Raw genomic sequence first — 20317 nt, 5'->3', positions numbered from 1 at the left:
ATGCCAATGCTCAGGGAGAAGGAGATCTGCCTGGCTTTCACTCAGTTGCTGGATTCTGATTTTGTTCATTGTGCAGGTTGGAAAATAATCCATATTTTAAACACTTGGTCTAAAGTCGAAGTGATTGTTCTGTTTGGAGACTCCAGTACTATTAGAAATGTACAACTATTTGTGTTAGCTTATGAAACGCAGACAAAACTATCATTTCTAAAAGTCTGGATTTTTACATCCAATTGGAAATTTAATGTGTTGAAATCTGAATATCTATTACAAGCTATAAAGCCCTTTCATGGGGCTTTGCATTTTAGAGACTACACCAGGGATATCTCAGAGTTCAGCCATGCTCTCATGTCTTTAGACCCTTTGAACCCACAAGGGGATCACTTTCTCCCAAAGTGGTGGATGTGGGTCTTTTACTGTGAAATTCAGAAGCCAGGAGTGATGCTTCCAAAGGGGAAAAAACCATGTACAGGAAAACAGAATTTACAGAATCTGCCATCTTACCTCTTTGAAACAAGCATGACAGGGGAAAGTTACAAAATCTACAATGCCATTTATGCTGTGGCAAATGCTTTACATGTAATGCATGGACCCAGAGGGGGACCAGGCATGTTAAAATTTGGAAAGCGGATCTCAAATATCCAGCCATGGCAGGTAATTTCTGTGACTTTTCTTTACTCCACAAATCTCTGGAGATGAAGCCCCCCATGTGCATTTCTGGAAATAAGTATCTGCATGGCATCATATCACTGCATCAAATGGGCATCAAACCAAATAGAAACAGTATTTATTTTTTTTTAAAGAATTATTAAGTGAATTAAGTACAGTGGTATCTCTACTTAAGAACTTAATTTGTTCCGTGACCAAGTTCTTAAGTAGAAACGTTCTTAAGTAGAAGCAATTTTTCCCATAGGAATCAATGTAAAAGCAAATAATGTGTCCAAACCCATTAGGAAAGAAATAAAAGCTCGGAATTTGGGTGGGAGGAGGAGGAAATGAGGAAAATTGATATCTCCCCTAACTATTTTGGTTTATGTATGGTCTGATTGGGTTGTGTGATTGTTTTATTATAAGGGTTTTTTAAATTGTGTTTTTAAATATTATTAAACATTACTGCTGATTACTCAGCTCTCCACTATTTTTTCCCGGTATGGGCGGAAAAGTATAGTGTCAGAGCGGCAGTCCCTTTGGGACTGGGTCGCATAGAAGTATGTATGTATGTATGTATGTATGTATGTATGTATGTATGTATGTATGTATGTATAAACAAACAAACAAACAGAAAAATAGATAAATAGATAAATAAATAAATAAAGTGTGGGCGCACGCTATCATGCGTACGCGAGTTCTGACATCCAGAATTTGCTCCCCTCCTTTCTCTCTCCTCCTTCCTCTCTCATCTCTTTCCTTTCTCCCCTCCCTTTCTCTTTCCTTTCTCTCCCTCCCTCTTTCTCTCTATCCTTTCTATCTCTCACTCTTTCTCCCTCCGTCATTCCCTCTTTCTCTTCCTCCTTTTCTCTCTCTTTCCTTCCTCTCCCTCCCTCTTTCTCTCTATCCTTTATATCTCATCCTCTTTCTTTCTCTCCCTCCTTCATTCCCTCTTTCTCTTTCGCTCCATCCCTTTCTCTCCCTCCTTTTCTCTCTCTTTCTTTTCTCTCCCTCCCTCTTTCTCTCCTAGGGCTGCCTGTGCCTGCCCTGCACCCCTCATCATGGACGGACCACGTTCGGCATCAGCGGCCTCCCACACAGACGGCAAGAAGCTTGGTGGCGGGGTGCGCTGCTAGGCCACTTGCCTTTTGGCAGCCCCTGGTCGGCACCCCCCCCACAAACAGCAAGAAGCTCGGTGGTGGGGCACACCGCTAGGCCGCTTGCCTTTTGGCAGCCCCTGGTCAGCGCCCCCCCCCCCCCCAGACAGCAAGAAGCTCAGTGGTGGGGCACGCCGCTAGGCCGCTTGCCTTTTGGCAGCCTTTGGTCAGTGCCCCCCCACGGACAGACACTGTCATTCCAGCGGATCCCCCCGTGGATGGACATCGGCCTGGTGGGGCTGGCGGATCCACCCTCCCCTCCACAGACGGACATCGTCGGGCCAGTGCATCTGCCCACCCCACCCCCGTAGATGGACATTGGGCTGGTGGCGGTCCGGCGGATCCGCAACCAACAACAACACCCATGGTAAGGGGCTTACCCATTCTAGCCAGAAGGAGAAAGGGTTAATGGGGCTGGAAGGAAAGCGGGCCACCAATTGGCCCCTTTCTTTCCCGCCTTTCCCCCTTTACTGTAGCGCGGGAATTTAAAATCTCAGCAATCTCAGTCCTTTGCGCTAGAATTGCAATCTTCAGGGCTGAGCTTTTAAATCTCCCGTGCTCCAGCGCACAACTCAGCTTAGAGGGAACACTGCTCTCCACCAAAAAACCCTCTTCTAAATCCTTAGATATACATGCATCTCCTCAGATGATGGCCACCCCAGAATGATAGAAGCCATGATGTCTCATTTGTGTCTTTCAGCCAATTATTCCAATATATGAAGGACTCTTTTCTTTCAGCTTCTTCACTATTTGAGAACTGTCCAGTTCAACAACAGTGCTGGAGATGAAATCTACTTCTCGAAAAATGGACTGGGGTCAGCTCACTATGATCTTCTCAATTGGGTTCTCTTCCCCAATTTATCATTTGTCTCCATGAAAGTTGGACATATAGATCCTGGGGCTCCCCAAAACCAGCATTTCACCATCAACTCTGATGCAATTGTCTGGGCAAGAAAGGTGAGCTGATATTGTCACTGGTCCAAGTCCAGTTCAGCTGGTCTTGAATTTCGAGGATCAGAAGATGGTAGCTCTAGGGAACACTTGGCCATGCCTTGTCACTATATATAGGAACAGTCTCACAAGAACTGTTTGTGACAAACAACTTTTCCACCATGCCTAGGAGTCCATTCATGCTGTAGAAAAATCCAGTTTGTTTCTTGGATGCTATATCAAATATCCATCCTGTCTTTTCAGGACTTTTGCCAGAATGATGTAAGTCTGGAATATTAATAACTTCTGATCAGAGACTTTAATGATCTTCTGGAATTCAGCCCAGACAACTAATTGAGACATGGACCATTGCCCAGATTTTGAATAATGCTTCTTTAGTTTGTAAATTTGAAATGCTATTTTTAATACATCTATTTTATATGAACCTGGTCTGATTTCCCTGGTTCTGTGAACATTATCTTCTGGGGTTTGCTGAGCCTGGTCAGAACAGCTGGGCGGTCAAATAATTTTAGCAAAAGAAAAATCCTCCTTACTGGAAAATGGGTTACTGAATTGAAATGTTGGTAACCATTTGATGAAAAACCTGCTTTGCATATACAGTAGTACCTCTAGATACAAACTGCTCTACATGTGAGTACTTCAAGATATGAGCCACGAGGGGAGAGACATTTCTGTTCTATTCCTGAACTCAAATTCGGGATACAAGCCGAGCGTCCACTAGGTGGCACAAGAATCCTTGCTTTTGGTTATATTGGAGGGGAAAAACAACTTGTTCCAGATACGAGTTGCCTCGAGATACAAGCTCCCTAATGGAACGAATTATGCTCGTATCTAGTGGTACTACTGTATCATGTTTGAAGTCTGATTTGTGACAGATCAAAACTTGTTTTAGACTGTTTATTTTAGAAAAGCTATATCTCAATTCATAAGTCTTGTTTTGTTTGCCGAGTCCCAATTCCAATCTCCAGTATTCATTGGTGGTTTAGAGTGTCACTGGCCTTAATCCCTCCACAGGTTTCCTGATTTGTGATGGATCTTAGATAACCATTTCTTTTGAAAACATTATGACCATGGAAACAGAAATGAACAAATCAATAAAGGAGACATATTCAATGCTTGAGCCACCTACAATATTTCTCTTTCCTCTTTCAGAAGGTGCCCTTTGCCAGGTGTGGCATGAAGAGGTGCCATGCAGGAGAGAGGAGAAGAGTTCCAGAGGGAGAGCAGGTCTGTTGCTACCAATGTATGCCTTGTCCAGAAGCAACCATTTCAAACCAGACAGGTAGGGCACACTTTAAATATATATCAATTGTGTTGTCATTTTTGGTTGATTGACATGCTTCAAAAAATTCATGTTTTTTAGCAGAACTTCCAAATTTATGGATCTAAATTTCCTCCAATGTCGCCCCAGCCAGCTTTTCTGCTCCTCAGCAATTTAATGCAGGGTAATTATTTATTGATTTATTGATTTATTCATTGATCTATCTATCTATCTATCTATCTATCTATCTATCTATCTATCTATCTATCTATCTATCTATCTATCTATCTATCTATTTAATTTTTATGCTGCCCTTCTCCTTAGACTCAGGGCGGCTTACAACATATTAGCAATAGCACTTCTTAATAGAGCCAGGCTATTGCCCCCACAATCTGGGTCCTCATTTTACCCACCTTGGAAGGACGGAAGGTTGAATCAACCTTGAGTCGGTGATGAGATTTGAACCGCTAACCTTCAGATCTACAGTCAGCTTCAATGGCCTGCAGTACAGCACTCTACCTGCTGCGCCACCCCGGCTCTGTTCCAGGATAAAGCACAATTCATGAGCTTATTTATTTATTTTATTTATTTATTCGACTTCTATGCTGCCCAATCCCGAAGGACTGAAGGTTCCCTATTGATATGTCTAGAAACAAGAAATTATTGGATTAAAATTAAAACATGTTTAGAATAAATGATACAGCAGCATAAAGATTTAAAATTGGAACTGTTTCTATTGGGTATCTTACCAGAGAAATTCAATAAGGAACATGTATACTTGATTGTACCTGTGATAAGGGCACAGGGATAATGTTTGTGCAAAGATGGGAAGAAGAGAAAATTCCTATGGAGGAAGAAATAATTAAGAAAATATTGGATTGTGCAGAAATGAATAGATTGAACTGGATAATTAAAGAAAGGAATTGCCCCGAGTTTTTGGAGAAGGGTGGCATACAAATCTAATAAATAATAATAATAATAATAATAATAATAATAATAATAATAATAATAATAATAATAATAAAATAATAATCACAATATGTTCAGATATGGGGTCAATTTTATGGTTGGTTGGAGAAAATATATCAGTGATGGCAAATCTTTTTTTCCTCGGGTGCCGAAAGAGCATGGGCACATGCTATTGTGCATGTGCAAGTGCCCACACCTATAATTCCATGCCTGGGAACAGTGAAAACAGCTTCCCCCGATGCCTGGAGGCCCTCTGGGGGCCGGAAATGGCCTGTTTCCCAACTTCTGGTTGGCCCAGTAGGCTCGTATTTCATAATCTCCAGGCTCCAGAGGCTTTACTGGAGCCAGGGGAGAGTAAATTTTTTAAAAAAAATTTATTTATTTATTAGATTTGTATGCCGCCCCTTTCCGTGGACTCGGGGCGGCTCACAACACAATAAAGCAATTCATAACAAATCCAATAATATACAATTTAAAATTTAAAATAGTTTAAAAAACCAATTTTTAAGCAAACATACCTACAAACATACCATACATAAATTATACAGGCCCGGGGGAGACATCTCAATTCCCCCATGCCTGACGACAAAGGTGGGTCGTGAGGAGTTTACAAAAGGCCAGGAGGGTAGGGGCAGTTCTAATCTCTGGGGGGAGCTGGTTCCAGAGAGTTGGGGCCGCCACAGAGAAGGCTCTTCCCCTGGGGCCCGCCAACCAACATTGTTTAGTTGACGGGACCCGGAGAAGGCCGACTCTGTGGGACCTAATCGGTCGCTGGGATTCGTGCAGCAGAAGGCGGTCTCGGAGATATTCTGGTCCAATGCCATGAAGGGCTTTAAAGGTCATAACCAACACTTTGAATTGTGCCAGGAAATTGATCGGCAACCAATGCAGACTGCGGAGTGTCCTCCCCCACCCCACCTGAGGCTCTCTGGAAGCCAAAAATGCCCTCCCAGAGCCTCTGTGTGAGCCAAAAATCAGCTGGCTGGCACACACATGCATGTTGAAACTGAGCTGGGGCAACTGCCCACGTGCCAGCAGATATGGCTCCACAATTTATTTATTTATTTATTTATTACTTAGATTTGTATGCCGCCCCTCTCCGAATCCACTTGTGGCACCCATGCCATAGGTTCACCATCACTGAAATACATGTATAGAATGGTATTGTAAAAAAAAGGTGTGAATTGTTATAACAAATGAAATGATAAATATTAGGATATGAGAAATAACAGGGAAATAGGGAGAAGGCACAGAAGAAGTACATAGATGATACACTGATGGATTATTTATATATTGTATATTTGTTTGTCTACAAAAATAAAAATAAACTTCATTTTAAAAACATTGAATAGTGATTTTATGATACTTCATGTACTGTAATGCAAAGTGACTCTTGATTTCAGATGCAGCTTCCTGTGATCCTTGTTCAGAAGACACATATCCCAACAAAGACAAAGTCAAATGCATTGCTAAGAAGATCCATTTCCTTGCCTATCAAGAGCCTCTTGGATATGCTTTAACGTCTCTCCCACTTTCTCTCTCCATGGTCACATCAATAGTCCTGGCAATTTTCCTTAAACATTGTGATACACCAATCGTCAAAGCCAACAACCGAGATCTCAGTTACACCCTACTAGTCTCCCTCCTGTTCTGCTTCCTCTGCTCTTTCCTCTTCATTGGTCGACCCCACATGCTCACCTGTCTCTTCCGACAAATAACCTTTGCCATTCTCTTTTCCCTTGCAATTTCTTCCATCTTGGCAAAAACTGTCACGGTGGTTCTGGCCTTCATGGCCACCAAGCCAGGGAACAGGGCAAAGAAATTCTTAGGAAAACCATTGACCATCTCCATTGTCTTAGCCTGTCCTCTGGTCCAAGTCCTTCTTTGTGCCATCTGGTTGATAACCTCTCCCCCATTTCCCATCTTTGATTTCCACTCCTTAGCAGGAGAGACTATCTTGGAATGTAACAAAGGCTCTGCTTTAATGTTTAATGCAGTCCTCACCTACTTGGGGTTTTTGGCCCTCGTTAGTTTCACAGTGGCCTTTTTGGCCAGGAAATTGCCTGACAGCTTTAATGAAGCCAAGTTCATTACTTTCAGCATGCTGATCTTTTGCAGTGTGTGGATCACCTTCCTCCCTACCTATCTGAGCACCAAAGGGAAGTCCATGGTGGCCGTGGAGATCTTCTCCATCTTAGCCTCTGGGGCTGGTCTCTTGGCTTGCATCTTTTTTCCAAAATGCTACATTATCCTATTTAGGTCAGATCTAAATCAGAGAGCAAATATAATGGGGCACAAAAATTTCTAATTTATATGTAAAGTAGTAACTTTTAGTTTGCTTTTTTAAATTTGATGTGGCTTCTTAAAAATTGTGAAATAAGTGAGTGGCTTGTCCTTCAAATGATTGGAAATCATGGAAATATTTGATGACACAAAGGTTAAAATGCAGGACGGCAGGCTAATTTTGCTGATTGCCAAGTATTCAATCCTCACTGGCTCAAGGTTGATTCATTGTTCCCTCCTTCCAAGGTTAATAAAATGAGGAACCAGATTGTTGGGGCCAATTAGCTGATTCTGACATTTAAAGAGAGCAGCAAAACACTGTGAAACAGTATATAGGTCTGTTCTGTCAGGCTCTCTGGTAGATTCACAGGTACAAATTTCAGACACACACACGTTTGAAAATTCAAAACAATGTTATTTATAATGAAAATTCAATTAAAACAAGCGCCCTTTTGGGATAGCAAAGAGCACTCGTCTCCAACCAAACTGGTAATTTGTACAAGTCCCTTATCAGTCCTGTGATACTTAGCTTGCAGCTGTGAGGCAATTCACAGTCCTTCTTCTTTCACAAAGTGAAACACACTTTACTCTGGTTTAGTTTCAAAACAGGGAAAAATCAGCACACAAAAAGTCAAAGTCAGTAAAGCAGTCACGAAACACAATGATCAGATAATCCTCCACAATGGCCAAACCCACAGGCTGCTATTTATAGCAGCCTCACTAATGACCACAGCCCCACCCAACCACAGGTGGCCTCATTTTCTTTGATAATACTCTCTCAGTTGTTGTTGCCTATGCATCGCTCTCCGCATGCGTGGCTGTATCATTAACTCTTGTTCTGAATCCAAGGAGGAGCTAGATAATTGATCTCCTTCTGAGCTGTCTGCCACACTCTCCTCCTCCCTGTCACTCATGTCTTCTTGGACAGAGGAGCCTTCATCAGCAGATTCCACCAGGGGCAAAACAGGCCTGCAGCATGTGGATGTCTCCCCCACATCCACAGTCCTTGGGGCAGGAGCTGGGCCAGAGCTAACCACAACATACTATTACTATACTAATACTATACTATTACTATTACTATTTTATAATCATCTCTGTCCAAAGACTCATCATGTTTATTTCCTGTTTGAAATTCCTCCTTTGCATTTCAGATTTGGTACAATGCAATTTAGAGTATTAAAACGTTTCTCCTTATGCCTCAGTATTTTGATGTGATATGCTTAACTAATTAGAATAATACATTAAACAACATTTTAGATAGTAAATGAGACTAACAAGCAAATACAGGGCCACATAACATGAGGCATGCTGCTGGAAGGAAAAGTGAGTTTCACTTACTTTGGTCATATCATGACCAAAGAGTTAGCAGTAAAAAGAAACCAGGCCAGTGATGGAGTTCAATTTTTTTTACTACCAATTCTGGGGGCACGGCTTGACAGGTGTGACATGGTGGGCATGGCATGGCTTGATGGGCATGACAAGGGAAAGATATTGTAAAATTTCCATTCCCTCCCCACTTCAGAGGATGGTTACTGCAAAATTCCCATTTCCTCCAGATCAACAGTGATTTGGGCAGTAGAGAATAGATAGGGGTGAAAGTTGTATTTACTGGTTCTCCAAACTGCTCAACATTTATTTATTTATTTATTTATTTATTTATTATTTAGATTTGTATGCCGCCCCTCTCCGCAGACTTGGGGCGGCTCACAACAAGACACAACAAATCGTAACAAATCCAAATAAATTTAAATATTTAAAAAGAATCCCAATATACTAACACAAACACACAAACATACCATGCATGAATTGTACATGCCCGGGGGAGGTGTTTTAGTTTCCCCATGCCTGACGGCAAAGGTGGGTCTTGAGGAGTTTACGGAAGGCAGGGAGAGTAGGGGCAGTTCTAATCTCTGGGGGGAGTTGGTTCCAGAGAGTCGGGGCCGCCACAGAGAAGGCTCTTCCCCTGGGGCCCGCCAACTGACATTGTTTAGTTGACGGGACCCAGGGAAGGCCCACTCTGTGGGACCAAATCGGTCGCTGGGATTCATGCGGCAAGAGGCGGTCTCGGAGATATTCTGGTCCAGTGCCATGAAAGGGCTTTAAAGGTCATAACCAACACTTTGAATTGTGACCGGAAATTGATCGGCAGCCAATGCAGACTGCGGAGTGATGGCGAAACATGGGCATACCTAGGTAAGCCCATGACTGCTCTCGCAGCTGCATTCTGCACGATCTGAAGTTTCCGAACACTTGTCAAAGGTAGCCCCATGTAGAGAGCCCCCCTCACCACAGTTGAAAGGTGGTTCTCTAAAGTGAGCTGTGGATTGAGGAGGACGCCCAAGTTGCGGACCCTCTCCAAGGGGGTCAATAATTACCCCCCAGGGTAATGGACGGACAGATGGAATTTCCTTGGGAGGCAAAACCCACAGCCACTCCGTCTTATCCGGGTTGAGTTTGAGTCTGTTGACACCCATCCAGGCCCTAACAGCCTCCAGACACCGGCACATCACTTCCGCTGCTTCGTTGACTGGACATGGGGTGGAGATGTAAAGCTGGGTATCATCAGCGTACTGATGATACCTCACCCCATGCCCTTGGATGATCTCAACCACCGGTTTCATGTAGATATTAAATAGCAGGGGGGAGAGGACTGACCCCTGAGGCACCCCACAAGAGAGAGACCTCGGAGTCGACCTCTGACCCCCCACTAACACTGACTGCGACCAACCGGAGAGGTAGGAGGAGAACCACTGAAGAACAGTGCCTCCCACTCCCAACCCCTCCAGCCGGTGCAGAAGGATACCATGGTCGATGGTATCGAAAGCCGCTGAGAGGTCAAGGAGCACCAGGACAGAGGATAAACCCCTGTCCCGGGCCTGCCAGAGATCATCCATCAACGTGACCAAAGCAGTTTCCGTGCTGTAACCGGGCCTGAAACCCGACTGCTGGGGACCTAGATAATTGGCTTCTTCCAAGGACCATTGGAGCTGGAGCGCCACCACCTTCTCAACAACCTTCCCCATAAAGGGAAGGTTGGAGACTGGGCGATAGTTATTAAGTACGGCTGGGTCCAGGGAAGGCTTCTTGAGGAGGGGGCGCACAAGCACCTCTTTATAGAGTCTTGGAAAAACTCCCCTCCCCAAGGAAGCGTTGGTAATCTCCTGGACCCAGCTCCGTGTCACCTCCCTGCTGGCCGAGACCAACCAGGGGGGACACGGATCCAGTAAACAGGTGGCAGAACTCACAGATCCAATGGCCTTGTCCACTTCATCAGGTGTCACCAGATCAAACTCTTCCCAGACAGGTGGACAAGTACGTGCCCCAGTCACCTCGACTGACTTGTTGTCAGTCGACTCTGTTTTCCAATTGGAGTCAAGGTCGGCCCGGATCTGAGTGATTTTATCAGCGAAAAATGTATTAAAATCCTCGGCACTGCTCTGCAAGGGCTCCCCAACTCCCCCCTGATTAAGAAGGGAGCAGGTCACCCTAAACAGAGTGACCGGGCGGGATTCCGCTGATGCAGTCAAGGCGGCATGGTACGCGCATCTTGCCGCCTTGAGCGCCACTTTGTAAGTCTTCATAAAAGCTCTTACAAGTGTTCGATCAGATTCAGACCTACTCTTCCTCCATCGCTTCTCTAGACGTCTCTTCTGGCGTTTCAACTCCGGAGCTCCTCGTTGAACCATGGAGCTCTACAGGGTCTAGCGCCATGGAGAGGTCGCAAAGGCACAATCCGGTCAAGAGCCTCTGCTGCAGCCTTGTTCCAGGCTTCCGCAAGAGACTCCGCCGAACTGTGGACGATTGCCTCTGGAATAACCCCAAGCGCCGTCTGAAAGCCCTCTGGGTCCATCAGGCATCTGGGGCGGAAGGATTGGCACTAGGAAGTCAAGCCGTAGTAGAAAATGGTCTGACCATGACAAAGGCAATGCTTCTAAGCCCCTTAGTCTCAGACCATTACTCAATTGCTCGGAAAGGAATACCATGTCAGGTGCATGCCCTCCCTCGTGAGTCGGACCCTGAACTACTTGAGTCAGGTCCATGGCTGTCATGGTGGTCATGAACTCCTGTGCCAACCCAGAGGTTTTGCCGAGTGACGGCAGGTTGAAGTCCCCCAGGACAATAAGTCCGGGGAACTCCACCGCCAACCGAGCTACCTCCTTGAGTAGCACAGGCAGGGCTTTTGACACGCAGCTGGGAGGCAGGTACATGAGAAATAAGCCCACCTGAACCCCTAAGTCCAACTTCATCAAGAGAGACTCGCAACCCGCAATTTCCGGAGCAATGAGTCTACGTAGGCAAAAGCTCTCCCTGGCTATAATAGCCACTCCTCCCCCCCTTCCCTGGGGTCGAGGTTGATGCCATATCTGAAACCCGGCTGGGCAAATTTCAGAGAGAGGAACACCTCCCTCTGGGCCCAGCCAGGTTTCAGTAATACATGCCAGGTCGGCCTCCTCATCCAGGATCAGATCCCGGATGAGGAGAGCTTTATTTACCACCGACCTGGCATTAAGCAGCAGCAACCTGAGCCCAGGGCCAGAGTTACTCTCATCACCAGTACCCAAGATTGGGCTCACGGAGCCAGAACAAGGGATCGTTATTAAGCAAAGATCCCTCGTTCCCCTGGAACAGCTAACTCTGTGGCCCCCGCCATATCTGCCTCTCCCCAGCAACACTGGAATATTCCGGCCCTCTGCCACCCCAGAGATCGGTGCCCCTTCCCCTCCCGCCTCTCGAGCGTCAGGTGGGCCAAATCTGTCATTCATACTGTTACCATTCATCTCATCCATACCGTGACTCCACCCACCCCAGCCATCCCAATCATACCAGCCATTCAACTCATGCACACAGGTATATCTACCCCACTCATCCATTAATTTAGAAACCCCCCAATACTAAAAATAAATTCAATTAATAACAATTTAGAACACTAATAAATATATAAAATACAATTACCAATTAATTAATTAATTAAATATTAAAACAGCTAAAACAGATAAAATACGAGAATAGCTAAGTATAAAAATATACTAAAAATATAAAAAATATAGAAAAAGGTATATAAGGTATATATAAGGTATAAAACTAGTGCTATACAATTATAAATATTAATTATTATGAATAAATACAGAAAACAGTTGACAATTCATTAAATAAGCAACAAAAGAATGCCAAGTTCTAAATTGGCTAAGTTCTAAAATTGTCCAATGGGAATGTCTAAAAGTCCGGTCCAGCACTTTAAAATTAGCTGCTGCCGTCAGCCAGGATTCCCCTTTTCTTTCCATGCTCTTGCTGGCTACCTTGGTCACCCTCCATTGACCACAGTTCTCCAGTTAGCATTTCCAGTCCTCCGTATTCCCAAAAGTATCTAAAGCCTCCACTACTGGTTCTCTGAATTACTGAAAATGTCCATTATTGTTTCTCCAGAACTGGTCAGAACTGCTGAAACACACCCTTGAATCAGGCCACCAAAGCATACAATGGCTGGACACTATCAAAATAGATACCTATTGGTGCATGAAACAACTCAAAACATAGTGCAGGATCGGGAGATGTGGAGATACCTGGCCCATAGAATCACTAAGAGTCATATTGGACTCAATGGGTATAATAGGTAGCTCACACATTAATATTGCATCCAGCCTTAAAGAGAATCTAATATACTGTATATACTTGAGTATAAGTCGGCCCAAGTATAAGCCGAGGCACCTACTTTTGGCACAAAAATTGGGAAAACTTATTGACTCGAATATAAGCCCAGGGCGGAAAATACAGTGGCTACTGGTAACTTATAAAAATGGAATATTCTTCTATTGTAGCTTCTTAAAATTGTTTTTGTAAGAGAATAAAAAAAAACATATGAAGAATGGTTGCAAGAACTGGGTATATCTAGTTTAATGAAAAAAAGGACCAGGGAAGACATGATAGCATTCTTCCAATATCTCAGGGTTTGCCACAAAGAGAGTCAACCTATTCTCCAAAGCACCTGAGGGCAGAGCAAGAAGCAATGGATGGAAACTAAACAAGGAGAGAAGCAACTTAGAACTAAGGAGAAAATTCCTGACAGTTGGAACAATGAATCTGTGGAACAGCCTGCCACCAGAAGTTGTGAATGCTCCAACACTGGAAGTTTCTAAGAAGATGTTGGATACCCATCTGTCTGAAGTAGTGTAGGGTTTCCTGCCTAGGCATGAGCTTGGACTAGAAGACCTCCAAGGTCCCTTCCAACCCTGTTGTTTTTATTATTATGTAACTTTTTCCTTCCAAAATGTTTTTTATTTCTTGCATCTTTCTTCCTCCCCTTCCAAATTCTTTCTTTTTCTAAATTCCAAAAACTTCTTAAAATATCTTTAGGAATGTTATCTTAATCTTAAAACCTGTTATCTTAATCTTCATTACAATATCATTATAATTTTCTTAATAATTGGCATTTCATATATTCTTTCAAAACAATTGCTTTAATCAAACTTCCATATAATAAATATTCAGATTTTCCATTTAAAACATCTTTCATAAGTTAAAATCATTACTATCTCAATAGATCAGTAAATAACAATTGTGGGTTACTCAATCATTAATTGTAAAATCTTTCTTCTACATAATATTTATCTTGCATAAGGAGAAACCATACTCTTAAAAAAAGGTAAATCTATTCATATTAATTTTGTAGAACAAATGATTAATGACAAAATCCATACTATTAATAATATTATCCTAACCTTTGTATTGCTTTAAACAAGTCAGCATTAGCAATCCTCTTGGGTAGGATAAGTATAGTTGGAAGAAAAAGTTTAATTACACAGAGTTATCCCTACTTGAAGCAACAATTTCTTACAAAATAACCTATCCTGTTAATCAAATTTAACTGGGTAACTTACATTTTACCTGTACATTTTATTTACTTGTAAAATATTGTTGCTGGCTTGATCAGAAGAGAAAGTCATGGTTTCTTCCTTCTGAAAGTCTCTTCAACCCTCCTGCCCCTTCCCCCAGTGCTTCCTGTAGAGGAGGAGCTGTGATTGGTACAGCCTGCTGCCAATCAGATAGCTCTCTCAGTGCCTCCTTTCTGTATAGAGTAGGAGCTGTGATTGGTTCAGCCTGCTGCTAATTAGGCAGCTGAGGGGTATTGTCGGCTGGACTGTAGCAAGAGCAGAAAGAAAAAAAACCCTAGTGTTTCCAGCCATGAGGTTTCTTTCCTCCCTGCCTTTCACATCGGAACTGTGGAGCTTTGGAAAATGCTGCACAGCAGTTTTCAGGTCAGTGAAAGTCAGTGACTCTAGTATAAGTTAAGGTTAACTTTTTCCTTTCTACCTCACATTTTTTTAAATATAGATTTCAGTACTAATACAATTCCCTCTCATAAAGGCCTTATGTGCATCCCAAATTATTGATTGCTTCATATTTCCCGTATCATTTATTTTAAAATATTCAGTCAATTCTTTTTGGAGTTTCAATTTATCTTCTTCTCTTCCTGACACAAGAGGATTATATCTCCATATTTTTTGTTTCTTGTTTGAATCAAATACAATCACTGCTAATAATGGGGCGTGGTCTGATAACCAAGTGCTTTCAGTTTCAGCTCTTTTAAGATGTGTATTCCCAGTTTTATTCATTAATATATAGTCAATGCAGCTAAACTTATTGTGCCTAGCTGAATAAAACGTAGTTCTATTTGTCGCTTCGGCATGAAGATCCATCATACCTAATTTATTTAAAGGCAGATTATTTTTTTCCTGTTTCCTTGCTATCAATTCAATATTGAAATCACCTGCCAAAATCACTGTACCTTCTGCAAAGTTATTCAATTTACGCTTTGTATTTAATATGAATTGCTTTGTATTTGCATTTGGGGCATAAATTACTGCTAATGTTATTACCTTATTATTCATTTTTTCTTTAATAAATAACATCCTTCCCTCCCTGTCCCTTTTAGTCTGAGTCAATTCAAGGGGAACTCTTTTGTGTATTAGTATCGCCACTCCTTTGCTATAAGTTAAGGTTGGATTTTTCAGCACATTTTTTGTGCAGAAAATCTCGACTTATACTCGAGTATATACGGTATATAGTGACAAGGTATAAGATGCAGGCAGGGACAGCATACACTGAATGACACCACCTAGTTGCAACAGGAACATATACATAGTGTAGGAGTTAAACCTTCCCAAGGCCAAATGTGATATTCCACACAAAGTTGTGGAAAATAACAGGGTTAAGATCTTCTGGGACTTCCAGATGAAAGCAGTCAGGCAGGTCCTGGCCAATGAATCAGACAAAGAGGTCATAGAGAAGAAGCCAAAGGTGGAGATAGACGAAGCAGTGTCAAATAGAACAGCTTGCCTTCAGAAGTTGTGTCAGCTTCATCACTGAAAGCTTTCAAGAAGACACTGAACTGCCATATGTGAACAATGGTGTAGTGTCTGTTTGGGTGGGTGTTGGATTAGATGACCTACAAGGCCCCTTCTGTTAATCTGTAACTGTAAATGACAACAAGATCAGGGAGAAGGAGGACGGGACACTGGTCCAGGGTCTAAAGGATCAACTGGAGAGGATGTGGAAGGTCAAGATCAAAGTGGTCCTCATGATAGGGGTATTTGGGGTTGTGACCAGTAATGGGCAGCCAAAACTTTTACTGCCACACTATGGGTGTGGCTTATTTTGTGGGTGTGGCTTAATGTGATGGGGAGGAGTAGCTTGCTGACCATGTGATCAGGTGGGAGTGGCTTGAATGATCATCATCGTTCAAGTGAACTGTTAACTTAAGCATAAAACGTATCAGGAAAGACTTAATGAACTCAATCTGTATAGTCTGGAGGACAGAAGGAAAAGGGGAGAAATGATCGAAACATTTAAATATGTTAAAGGGTTAAATAAGGTCCAGGAGGGAAGTGTTTTTAATAGGAAAGTGAACACAAGAACAAGGGGACACAATCTGAAGTTAGTTGGGGGAAAGGTCAAAAGCAACGTGAGAAAATATTATTTGACTGAAAGAGTAGTAGATCCTTGGAACAAACTTCCAGCAGACGTGGTTGGTAAATCCATAGTAACTGAATTTAAACATGCCTGGGATAAACATATATCCATCCTAAGATAAAATACAGAAAGTAGTATAAGGGCAGACTAGATGGATCATGAGGTCTTTTTCTGCCGTCAGTCTTCTATGTTTCTAAGTCCTCAACTTACAACCTTACCAGTGTCACTCGCTGGGGTGACAATTTGCTTTGGGTTTCCCACGTTCTCCTTCCTGGATTGCCCCCCCCCCCCCCGCCTCAGGTTGGGTAACTAGATGAACTGTTAAGCATAAATGCTGCCAGCACCACTTCCACTCATGCCTTCTGCTTGCAGCTCAGGCAGGAGGGGAGCTGGGCAGGAGAGGGGAAAAGTGAGGAGCGCAGATGTAGCAGCAGGGAAAAAAAGGAGACCCAAGCTGAGACCAGTAATCCAGAAAGTGACAGCCGCCAATCAGTTGGAGCTCCGCACGTATCTTCATTTCCGCCGGTGGAGCTGTGTTCTACCCCATCCTGCCTGCTGCCCACCCCTGGCTGTGACACTTTCATTGATAGAGGGCCTCCAGAAGATCCCAGGAACAATGGCAAAGCTCTGGGCCTAGAAGAGTGAAGGGCTAGGAACTGCTAATTTACTGTGTCCATCCTTGTCTTACTTGACTCAGTGTTGATTGTGGAGTAGAGACCCCGCCCTGGATCTTCTTTATGTGAGGTGCCACAGGGGTTAGTGTTGTCCCCTCTCCTGTTTCACATCTACAGGAGACCTCAGGGTAAGCTCAACCATCGCCATGTGTTGAGCTATCCTCAATATTCTGATGACACCCAATTGAACATCAGTGCTTCTGGTAAAATTAAGCAGTGCTGTGCATATCCTTTCCTGCTGTCTGGAGACTATGAGTGTCTGCATGGGGGAAAACAGGCTTCTACAGAACCCCCGCAAGACTGAGCAACTTTGGGTTTCAGGGTTTCTAGTTCTAGGACTACACCATCTATGGTGCTGGGTGGGGTTGCATTTCCCCAAACAGACCCTGCGAGAAATTTGTGGACCTCCTGGACTCACAAATCCTGTTCGAAGATCATGCAGCTAGGAGGGCATTTTCACATTTTGTTTATGTGACAGTTGCACTTGCACCCATTCCATAACAAAAGATGCCCTGGTCACCTCAGGGTTGGACTACTGCAATGCATTCCAAATGGGCCTTCACTTGAAGAGTATGCAGAAGCTTCAGCTGGTGCAAAATGCATTAGCAAGAGCAGTTATGTTTCTGGTAGATCTCATTATACCTTTGCTTGCTGAGCTGCTTTGGTTGGCCTCATCACTCCTGAGCTTCTAAAGTTCCTTCAAATCTGGCCATGCTAGCAGACTTAAGGACCCCGATAATTCCAGTTCTTTTTAATAAATGTTGTATAAGTTTTTAAGCAAAGATTGTCTTCTTTATTTACACTTTTTATGGACTATTGTATGCTGCTCCTAGTCATTTTTGCATCAGAAAAATGGCTATATAAATTTGCTTAGTCAATCAATCCACATGTGCTCAGTAGTGATGGGCGAACCAAACTCGCACAATTCAGGTCCGTACCAAATTTTGCGGTGTTCGGTATGCCGAACACGAACCTGAAATTTTTTGAAACTTCAGGCAAAGTCAGGGTCCATTCGGTGTTCGGAGCTTTGATGTCACTGGCAGGTTGCTAAGGATGCCAAGGTGATCACTTCTTGGATTCCATGGAATCCAGGAAGTGATCACCTTGGTGTCCTTAGCAACCTGCCGGTGACATCAAAGCTCCGTCCCCAGAATCTCTTCGTGGGAGGGATTCCCCAGCTCCTTCAAAGGGAGGTCTTCACGTAAAAATAAACATTGTTATTTTTATGTGAAAGGACCACTCTTTGCTTGCAGCGCTGCTGCAGTGTCCTTTTTCGTAAAAATAACAATGTTTATTTTTACATGAAGACTTCCCTTTGAAGGGGCTGCGGAATCCCTCCCACAAAGAGATTCCGGGGTCGGAGCCTTGACATCACCGGCAGATTGCTAAGGATGCCAAGGTGATCACTTCCTGGATTCCATGGAATCCAGGAAGTGATCACCTCAGCGTCCTTAGCAACCTGCCAGTATACGTGATGTCAAAGCTCCGCCCCTGTAATCTCTTGGTGGGATTCACCATTCAGTTTCGAGTTCGGGGTCGGTTCGGGTTTGGCCGAATTTTGCCTAAAGTTCATCCGAACTTTCCGAACCCCAACACCGTTGGGTTCGCCCATCACCAGTGCTCAGCAAACTGATTGTTATACCAGTTGAATTCCACCACTGGCTATGCTCCAGTAGGACCCATTGTATATGAACTTGCTATGTCACAGGTCAAACTCCCTCTTGTGTGCAAGTGTTCACTTTCATATAGATCAAAGCCTCAACTCTCAAGTCCATCTTCTCTGTGGATTACCAAGAAGAGATAGAAACATATTTTTCCCTATTTGAGTTGCAAACAACACCCATTGCTAAATGGGTAGGACAATTGATTTTCCTTATAATTATCAGGGGAAAAAACCCAATAATTCTTCATGTATTCCCTGTGGATTTCAACCCACAAGAATCATCTAAGGTAAAACCTGCTTTAAAAAGATGCTCTAGGTTTTCCCAATGGTGGGAGACTTTGACTTGTCTTCCAAAAAGCTAGCTTCGGGGTTTGGAGAGACTCAACTGACCTTCATGTGAAAGCCAAAACACAGTAACAGAAAACATGATTGTAATCATAGTAGTTTATTGATGGATTATACTTGTGAACTTATCATTACAATAAAATACAGCACAGAGTAAAATTTCCGAATGTGATAAATAGAAACAAATAAAGTAATGTAATACAAATGTGTTAATGCAAAGAGACATCAGATAAAATTGCCCTGAGGCCATCCAGTTGACAAAGCAGTCCCAATTGTGCTACAGTGCTGATGAGATTTGAAGTGCCACCAGCAATTCAGTTACTGCATAAATCTTGATTTCTCATCTAGGAGGGAGGGTGAGAAGAATGGCTGGCCCTCCTCTTCTGCTGCTGCTCTTCTGCCTCCCAACTTTTGCTAAGAGGATGCAAACTTTATGTGTGTGGAAAAACCCTTTCCAGAAGCAGGATGGCTGGAATTATTACAGACCTGGTGATCTGATTATTGGGGGAAATTTACCCCTGGCAGCTTCTATGTTCCCCAAACGCCCAGATTTTCAAAACAACCCATTCCTCCTTATTGATAAATTCTTGTAAGTTTCACCTGGAGGGGAAAGTTTCAGATGATCATTTTCTTTGTTTAGAATTCAGGGCTTCCTTTCAGAAATGATTCTCCGAGGGAACGTTTATTGTGTTGTATTGTGTTGGGGTGGTTGCATTGTATTGTTGCATTGTTGTATTGTGCACTGAGAGAGCTCCACCAATCTCATTGTACATATATTGTGCAGTGACCATAAATATTATTATTATTCAAATATTTGTCAAACTCAAGAATAATACACTTGGGGAAAAGGAATCCTCAATCTGAGTATTGCATTGACAGTTCTGTGTTAGCAAAAACTTCAGAAGAGAAGGATTTAGGGGTAGTGATTTCTGACAGTCTCAAAATGGGTGAACAGTGCAGTCTGGTGTTAGGAAAAGCAAGTAGGATGCTTGGCTGCATAGCTAGAGGTATAACAAGCAGGAAGAGGGAGATTGTGATTCCTTTCTATAGAGTGCTGGTGAGACTCCATTTGGAATACTGTGTTCAGTTCTGGAGACCTCACCTACAAAAAGATATTGACAAAATTGAATGGGTCCAAAGACGGGCTACAAGAATGGTGGAAGGTCTTAAGCATAAAACGTATCAGGAAAGACTTCATGAACTCAATCTGTATAGTCTGGAGGACAGAAGGAAAAGGGGGGACATGATCAAAACATTTAAATATGTTAAAGGGTTAAATAAGGTTCAGGAGGGAAGTGTTTTTAATAGGAAAGTGAACACAAGAACAAGGGGACGCAATCTGAAGCTAGTTCGGGGAAAGATCAAAAGCAACATGAGAAAATATTATTTTACTGAAAGT

General features: G+C 43.0%; 1 protein-coding gene across 1 annotated transcript; it reads left to right on the top strand.

The window, feature by feature from the left end:
- On the top strand, positions 1–7294 carry LOC139158186 (vomeronasal type-2 receptor 26-like). The gene is made up of 4 exons (XM_070735605.1): positions 1–654; positions 2544–2762; positions 3909–4038; positions 6390–7294. The coding sequence occupies exons 1-4, from the start codon at positions 1–3 to the stop codon at positions 7292–7294; spliced, it is 1908 nt and encodes a 635-aa protein (XP_070591706.1).
- Positions 7295–20317: the final 13023 nt, after the last annotated feature.

This window comes from Erythrolamprus reginae, chromosome 1 (genome assembly GCF_031021105.1).
Source record: "Erythrolamprus reginae isolate rEryReg1 chromosome 1, rEryReg1.hap1, whole genome shotgun sequence".
NCBI lineage: Eukaryota > Metazoa > Chordata > Lepidosauria > Squamata > Dipsadidae > Erythrolamprus > Erythrolamprus reginae.
This window is presented reverse-complemented; position numbering and strand designations above follow the sequence as displayed.